The sequence below is a fragment of the Diaporthe batatas genome (genome assembly GCF_019321695.1).
Source record: "Diaporthe batatas strain CRI 302-4 chromosome Unknown Contig00003, whole genome shotgun sequence".
In the NCBI taxonomy this organism is placed as follows: Eukaryota; Fungi; Ascomycota; class Sordariomycetes; order Diaporthales; family Diaporthaceae; genus Diaporthe; species Diaporthe batatas.
The window spans coordinates 6,334,638-6,342,500 of NW_025408550.1; the positions used below are offsets into that span (position 1 = coordinate 6,334,638).

Sequence of the window (7,863 nt, forward strand, 5' to 3'; positions counted from 1 at the left end):
AGCCTATTGTAGTATTATCAGAGCAATTTTTTATTGTATTTGTCCTGGAGAAACCGATAGTTGGGGCCACACATATCTTGAAAAAAGAAAGATCATGAGAATGCTACTATTTTGTCTGTTCAGAGCCAGAGTCAGAGCCCTTCACAGATGCCCTTGTATGAAAGACTGTGGGGAAAGAAATGAAGTAAACACGTATTTGAATGGATGAAATGGTCCTAGAATGTGCTAGTGGGTGTAGAAAATTGTCAAAATCCCCCCAAATTTTGTAAGCCCTGTGCTTTTCTGTCACCCAGAAATTGCCCAACAGACTCAGTTTTGTTATTAAGCCATTCCCAACTTGTACATACCTAGGTATGGTCCAGCAACAAACATACTATTGATAAGCCCCAGGATGCTTATTTTGCCCCGTTGGGTTGAGTCCGACTTTTCAGAAGGGTGAATATAAGGGACATTTGCCAAAAGTTTTCACACTTCACTTGTCACTTTGTCGAAACTGCACAGGCCACGTTCATATATGCTGCAGTATGGAGTACTCTACGAGGACTTTGAGCTCTTCTCTGTCCCAGATGTCTGGTTTTGACGCTCCACGCAAGCTGCGCAGCACCGTCTGAATGCCTGCCACGGTCTAAACACTTCCATGCAGCATTTGATTGAGCACTTAGCAGTCTTGGATGGCTCAACTTGGGTAATATTGTCTTTCGCCTTCTGGCCAGTCCTCGCTCACTTGTGTCCTCAATGCGCACATGTGAATTTCGATGGGTCCTTTGAACCCACATAATGGGCCTTTGGACTTCAGTAGTGTGTCCAAAAAGACTCTTGCCCAAACTACACATATATCTGGCCATAACACAACAAGGAACACATTTCTGTGTATCCATGGAAATCCAATGTGTGGAAACCTGTGATGAGGGAGTTCGTCTCCAGCATGCACACATATTAGCAGTTTTGCTGTTTAAGTAATAACTCTATTATTATATTGTTTTTATTAAAAACATGCTCTTTCCTCATGGCTGTAATGGGCGCACATGTAATGCACTCATAGTGTCTATAATACCTCTACCAGCAGAGTCCTTCCGCAGTACCCCAGACATGCTTGATCGGACAGATCTTGAAATCACAACACCTTCCGTATATCCCCGAGGCAATCCTCATGTGGTGCCTTTAATCAGCCGACTCTGCCCTTCCGCCAAAAAAACGCCGTCTTCTTTACCCTGAAGTCCAAAACCTTCCATTCTCTTGAAAATGCGAGCCCGTCTGCTAGGCGAGATCAGTTCCCGAACGCGGCCGTCGGGTACGCCCTGTCCTTCTTCTTGCGCCCAGCCGCTGAACTGCTCCTGGAGCTGGAACCCGATCCTGTCGGTGGAGAGAGGAGGTCCTTGGTCCGGGAGGTCGTCCGAGACGCGGCGACCATGTCCTCTGGCAGGTCGTTCCACTCCATGTCCGGCCGCTTGTTCTGGAAGGATAGGGATGATCCTGGGGGGCCGGGACGGGCTGCTGGCGGCGGGCCGTTCGCAGCCGACGGCGGTGGTGGTGCCGCCATACCGCCCGCGTTAGAAAACCCAGGCAGATTCACCACCGCAGCGGTGACGGTCGCTGGAATGGCGGAGGGCTGCTGGGCTGGATGGCCATTTGTGGCGGCCCAATTGCGCATGTCTCCAGCACAACACTCTCCCTCCCCCGTCACCCCTGGAGGCAACACCCGCCGCTTCATGACCCAGGCGCTACCCGGCTGCAGCTTGAAATAGTAGTTCTCGAGCCTGGAGTCCCTCTCGAAGCCCCTCCTCGCGTACCACGCGAGCGCGTCGTGGTTCTCGGTCCAGACGTGGGCGTAGACCCAGCCAATGTTGAGCCCGCTGCCGCGGGCGTCGGCGGCCACCGCGCGCAGGGCGTCGAATATGCCCTCGACTGCGGCTGCGGCAAGCCCCAGGCCGCGGTAGGGAGCGAGGACGCCGAGGCTCTGGACGTAGAGGACACGGGAGTCTGGGGGGCTCACACGCTCACGGGCGCGGCGGGCGAGGTCGGGCGAGTAGGCGCCGCTGGACGGGTCGAAGGGGCTGGGTTCCAGGCGGCAGACCAGGCCGCCTACTACCTTTGGTGTCGAGGAGGCGTCGCCGTCACGGAAGAGGATGGCGCGGCTGAAGAGACCTGACTGCGCCGGGTCTAGGATGGCCTTGTAGAAGCTGTCGGTGTAGCTGACGGGTAGGAGCAGTGCGTTTATGCGGCGCAAGGCGGGGATGTGGGCGTCCGTCACTGGGACAATGGTCGCGGAGGGATGTGGGCACGGCGTCGAGGCGGGCAGGACGGTGACTGGCGAGGCTGAAATCACGGGGGCGGCGGGCTGCTGTGGAGGCGGCGGCGGAGGAGCTGGAGGAGGAACTTGTTGTTGTGGCGGCGGCGGCGGCGGCTGGTGTTGCTGGGCTTGTGATACTGGCGGGGCAGCATACTTTGGCGGCTGCTGCTTGTTGTTGGGCTGGAAGAAGGAGAGGATCGAGGGCTGTTGTGCACGCGACATGGCTGGCTGAGAAGAGGCCGAAGCCGATGTTGAGGACAGTGTCGAGGGTTACGGGTCGGAGGTGGGTGGGGGTTGGTTGTTGTAGTTGAGAGATGGAGGGGTCTTGTCTGTCCGGTCGTGCGAGGCCAGGTTGGGACTCGGATGGGGACCTAGACTGGGACTGAGGGTATCAACAGACGAGGCATGTCCATCTGGGCTTGGCCGCATTCCTCTTGCTGGGAAGAAAAAGAAAGTTGGACCCTCTGATTGCATGTGTTCACGTCACCACCTGGGCAGCCAAATGCTGGTTGCAGCACACTGCAGCAGATCAGGGGTAGTGGCCACCATCAACTGCCCAAAGGGTTCCAGACCAGACCGCGTGGGGCCGGCTGCTTCCCGACGCTACGGGCCAAGCTGGGGGCGCTACGTTCCAAGGGTGTGTGCACCTGGGCACCTGGGCACCTGGGCAGTTGGCAACTTGCGCAAAGCAGAATAGTAATTGACTTATTGATTGACTTACTCGGACGGGTATATCGCGTGCATTCATTCCTCAGGCCAGTTGCAGGGCTGGGTGGTTGCAGCTGTGCATAATCTTGTAACAGGTGGCCTGCAGACCATCTGAGGTAGATATTAGGATACTTACTCTGCCATGTATATGTGCCACGGCGGCTTCTTGTGTGAAGGAGGATGAGGCTTTTGGGTGATGAGGATAATTCTGTGGTCTAAACCCAGGGTCTCGTCCCCAACACCACCTTCTCCGCGCTAGCTGGCGAGGCGGGCTTGGGGACAGATCGGTTCGCTCTCTCCAATCTCACTTGCATCAATCCGTCAAGCACAGTCACGCTCTCACCCGCTCGGTTACCATTCACTCACTCAGCCTTACTATTTATTCCTCGATCGAGTAAAGGAACTGCTTCTCCACACGCTGGCCTTGCGCCATCGCCCATCCTCGTGCTCAAGACAAAGGGGCCCATCCATTCTGGCACTGCTGGTCGTCCATCTTTCCATCAACCTGAACTTGAGCCCGGGACCTGTTGAGTATCGAAACAGCCTTCGTCAACGCTGCTGCTTGTCTCTCACCTGCCACGGCACCCTCTCACCCACTCCATCAGTGAGGGGGCCGATTGCAGCGCACCAGAGCTCGGCCCCGAGTGCCGCTCAAGGCGCCCCTGCACCACACCATTTGCCGCAAGGGGAACACCTGGGCAGTACGCGGAGTACCTACAGACGGTACCCTACAGCACCTATCTATCTACTGCGGCCTGTTGGTTTTTGCTGCACCCCCGTCATCCCAGGCCCGGCGTCGCAGGTCGTCAGCCTTCCCGAAGTCCAAAAATTAATTGATTAGTTTCCATCGCCTGTTACAATCTCACTTACATACATCCTTCCGCATACTCTCCTTCCTTTCTCCTCGCCTTCATTGCCCCCCTTTGCCCCCCCTCCTCCCTCTCAAGATGGATGAGGTCAAGCTGGAGAGCCTCTCCGGCAGGGCAGGAATCATCAAGGCCAGCCAGGACTCCGATGCCCTGGATCGAATTGTAAGTATTAACCTGGCGGCCCCCTTGCGAAGTGTCTGCCCTTGGGCACCTCGCCCTGTCTGGCTCGTATTGACCGCTGCCTAGTCACATCAGGTCCTCGATGACGTTCTTTACAATGTCATCTTCGATCTCGTCCTCGAAGTCCACCGCGAAGAGAAGACTCGCCGGGCCAACACTGCTGCCATACGGGTGGAGAAGCTGGCCGCCGACGCCGCCGACGCCTCAGACCCAGACACCAAGCCTGACATAAGAACAGAGACCGACGCTGCCATATACGAGGACGGTAGGGTTCTGCTCAAGGGCAATCCATTACAGACCACAAAGGACATCCTGTGCCCACGATGCCACCTCCCTCGCCTGCTGCACCCGACCGACGGCAGGGGGGCTCAGAAGCCAGACCCTGGTGTGATATATTGCAAGAAGCACCCTTACATTGACAAACCCGGTTACGACATCTACGGTCAGACATGGGTCGCCCCGGGTCCAGGCAGGGGCAAGAAAAAGAAGGACATGGAGAAGAAACTCGATGCCAGTGTAGACGGCACCGTCACGCCCACCTCCGACGGCCAGCGGCCGCCCAACGTGCTCTCGTTCCCCTCTGCGACATGTAGCAAGTGTAAGCGGTGCATACTGGTCACGCGTCTGAACAACCATATGGGAGCGTGCATCGGCAACAGCGGGAGGAACGCAAGTCGTGTGGCCTCGCAGAAGATCACTAACGGCGGTAATGGCGACAACACCCCTCCATCCAGCCAGAAGGGCACCCCGGTCAATGGCTCGAGGGCGGGCAGTCCTAGGAAGCGCGATGCCGACGAGCTTGACGAGGACCAGGAATCAGACACAACAAATCCCAAGAAGAAGAGCAAGAAGCTCAAGGGACCAACCACAAAGATCCTGCTCAAAAACAAGCCCAAGAAGGAGAAGGAGAAGGAGAAAGTCAAGACCAGCTCGTTCCTGAGCGTTGAGTCCAAGGTCGACGACGAGGACGACGAAGATGACAAGAAATCAACCGTTCAAGTCGTGTCCAAGAAACCCACGTCAAAGCAGCCATCACCCGCCAAGAAACTGAAACTAGGGAACCCAAAACCACCTTCGGCATCACCCAAACCAAAGAACGGCAGTCAGGTAGATGGCGGCTACGAATCTTCAGACACGTTGTCAGACCCACCACACGCATAGCAGGGTCTCGACGTTGAGGAGGGCTGTGTTTTGGGGGAAGGAAGGTCCCTAGGGCGAGGTCTAGTGTTTCTGTTTCAGGGCGCATTTCATGGTGTCGGCTGGTCATCATTGGAGGTTCCAAGAGTAAAATTTCAGCCTTGGATGGTTTTGCATATGGTGTGAAGGGTGGCGTCATTCGATGCAACTCATTGCTGGCGTTTTCAAGGTGACAACTTTGTCGAGAGAGCGAGAGAGATGTTTTGTGGTAGAGATTTCGGCGGTGAAGTGCACGTTCAATTCCGTGGTGTTGCGGGTCGCCTTAGGCAAAGAATAAAGGTTCTGCACCCAGTGACGTTCAATCTCATGGAGGATCCATTTCGGACTCAATGTCTTCTGTGGCGAATTCGATGGAATCGCTCACGGAAGCAATCTTGGTTGAGCACACGCGCCCTCTGATATGTTCAGGCACTCCTGAGACCACGTCCGAACTTTTAGACGACGCGAGGGCGGCACATCGGCCCAAATCCTGTTATTACATATACCCAAGGTCATGTCTACTTTACTCGCGTGCATACATTCACTGCTGGAATGACCAATTTCTAACTTGAGTAAAGCGGGAAGATCATGTAGTGACGGGATGAATGAGATGAAACTTCATAGGCTATAGGATGTACCTGCTCATGTGGTGCGCTGGGTCTGCCCACGAGACATGAATGGCAGTGATGTTGATTAATACCCAGCTCTATCCAGCAATCCTGGAGTTTTAACCCCGCCGTCGCGTCCATTATCAGCATGGCTGCAGGCGTGACTGCTCAAGGGGAGCTCTGCTGAGCTGATGGTGCGGGTATACCGGCTCATCCTCAGGGACTAGCACCGGATGTCGATTCCAGATGTACAGATGGAATTTGCGAGTCTTGGTCTCTTCCCCTGCGGTGTTCCCTTCGGTCAATCGATGCCCCTTGTCCTCTTACGAAGGCTTTTCTTTCGGCGCCGGGGCGGTCAGCCCTGAGTTCGGCAGCGGCAGCGGCAGCGTAGAGAGACAAAGTGTCTTCTGTATCTTTGCTACAGCTGCACGCGCCTGGGCGGGCTGGAGCCACCTAGCTTCACGCATCCTCAGCCCCTTCTACGACCCTGGCGCGCACAATCTTGACCTCCTGCTCCGGCCTGTCCTCGGCATCTGTCTTGACAAGGCCCAGGCGGCGCACGACGCCCATGCCAGACTTGACACGGCCAAAGATTGTGTGCTTGCCGTCGAGCCAGGGCGTGGGCGCCAAAGTGATGAAGAACTGGCTGCCATTGGTGTCCGGGCCAGCGTTGGCCATGCTCAGGATGCCCGCGCCGGTGTGTTTCAGCTGCAGGGGCTGGGCTATCTCGTCGGCGAACTTGTCGCCGTAGATGGAGGTGCCGCCGCGGCCGGTGCCCGTTGGGTCGCCGCCCTGGACCATGAAGCCCGGGATGATGCGGTGGAACACCGTCTCGTTGTAGTAACCGCGCCGCGCCAGGGTCTCGAAGTTGGTACACGTCTTGGGCGCGTGGGACGTGTACAGCTCGACGGTGATGGTGCCCTGCCCGTGGAAAGTCTCGGTCAGCTTCTTGGTTCGCAAGGGCGCAGTATGTGCAGAGGGTCTAGGATGTGTTGGTGTCTGCTTACCATGGAGGTATCCAGGGCTACCTCTTTTGCCATCTTGTGTGTTGGCGCCCGGGCGAGCTGGCTTGGTGGGACAGGGTCAATGATCCAGCCTGGCTGGTGAGTGAGGTGTGCGAAGGCCCAGACGGCAGCGACGAAACCGCAAGGCTGAAATTTGGAGGGGCCCTGTCCCCTGCCTGATGACGCCACTAGGGGATCTGCCACTGGACCCTGGGCGTCCAGCTCAGCACCTCACCCCTTGTGCAAGGCTGGAGCGGCTAGAACAGCTTCCCCTGCCATGCCGTCCCAGAAAATCAGATTAGGCACACAAGCAGGGACAAAGGCCAAACAGTGACTTCTGGACAGGCATTCATTCTGCCACCTCACGTCTTTCTTGATGAGCATTTCTCTACCTGGAGTCTAGTCTGAACAAGGAAACCTCCCACCAATATGCCCACAGCAGTTCCGAACCTGCGTGTCTGCTAGGCTGTCACCTGCAGAGGCCACATCATTCCGCAACGAGACGAGTGGGACTGGGTTTGCCCAGTAGCTTGAGCAGTAGCAGCGGAACTGCGACCGGCCATCATACCGAGGCAGCCACCCTTGATCTCAGAGCGACACAAACGTCACCAGCAAGGGGTTTCATCCTTTGACAGTCTGGAGCCGCCCGTCTTCGAGCATATTCCGTCAACCGGGAACGGCTGCAACGGCATCAAGACAGTACCTACCGGGCCCTAAATTCCAACTTCGGCCCGCACACCACTCGCTCATCGCGAAATCATGGCTGAAGCGGACCACACAATGTCGGCCGCCACGGCAACACCATCTGCCGTCCTAGACGAGCATACCATCCAGCCCGACCCAACAATGTGGGACATGGTTATTGCCAGGGACTTCTTCTCTATCGAGATCAAGATGGTCCTCAGCGCTATCCTCATCATCTATGTTGGCGCACACGCATCGCTCCGCAGACCTCCATCCGCCGCCCCGCCCACCAAGCTGAAGAGGAAGGGTGGCAAGCTTGTCGTCGACGATGAGAAGGAGCACTT

At 56.4% G+C, this 7,863-nt stretch overlaps 4 protein-coding genes across 4 annotated transcripts in view; 2 read left to right on the forward strand and 2 right to left on the reverse strand.

Moving 5' to 3' along the window:
• Nucleotides 1–954: 954 nt before the first annotated feature.
• KVR01_002200 (uncharacterized protein) lies at nucleotides 955–2,771 on the reverse strand. The gene has a single exon (XM_044782066.1). It carries the CDS (start codon nucleotides 2,510–2,512, stop codon nucleotides 1,268–1,270), a length of 1,245 nt encoding a protein of 414 aa, XP_044647215.1. The 5' UTR covers nucleotides 2,513–2,771; the 3' UTR covers nucleotides 955–1,267.
• A 1,174-nt stretch (nucleotides 2,772–3,945) lies between these two features.
• KVR01_003286 (uncharacterized protein) lies at nucleotides 3,946–5,208 on the forward strand (the record flags this gene model as incomplete). Its single annotated transcript, XM_044788918.1, has 2 exons — nucleotides 3,946–4,029; nucleotides 4,114–5,208. The coding sequence occupies 2 exons, from the start codon at nucleotides 3,946–3,948 to the stop codon at nucleotides 5,206–5,208; spliced, it is 1,179 nt and encodes a 392-aa protein (XP_044648301.1).
• A 1,082-nt stretch (nucleotides 5,209–6,290) lies between these two features.
• KVR01_002363 (uncharacterized protein) lies at nucleotides 6,291–6,871 on the reverse strand (the record flags this gene model as incomplete). Its single annotated transcript, XM_044785202.1, has 2 exons — nucleotides 6,291–6,752; nucleotides 6,839–6,871. The coding sequence occupies 2 exons, from the start codon at nucleotides 6,869–6,871 to the stop codon at nucleotides 6,291–6,293; spliced, it is 495 nt and encodes a 164-aa protein (XP_044647378.1).
• A 249-nt stretch (nucleotides 6,872–7,120) lies between these two features.
• The window catches only part of KVR01_002076 (aspartic endopeptidase), a 2,452-nt gene continuing 1,709 nt past the window's right edge, over nucleotides 7,121–7,863 (forward strand). The window contains exon 1 of the mRNA XM_044794048.1: nucleotides 7,121–7,863. This exon is cut by the window's right edge and continues 1,709 nt beyond it. Within this exon, the coding sequence (XP_044647091.1) occupies nucleotides 7,595–7,863 (269 nt within the window). The 5' untranslated portion in view covers nucleotides 7,121–7,594.

Bases quoted from the DNA above. Each gene is read 5' to 3' on its own strand.
- KVR01_002200 (XM_044782066.1), bottom strand. From the start codon at position 2,512: ATGTCGCGTGCACAACAGCCCTCGATCCTCTCCTTCTTCCAGCCCAAC.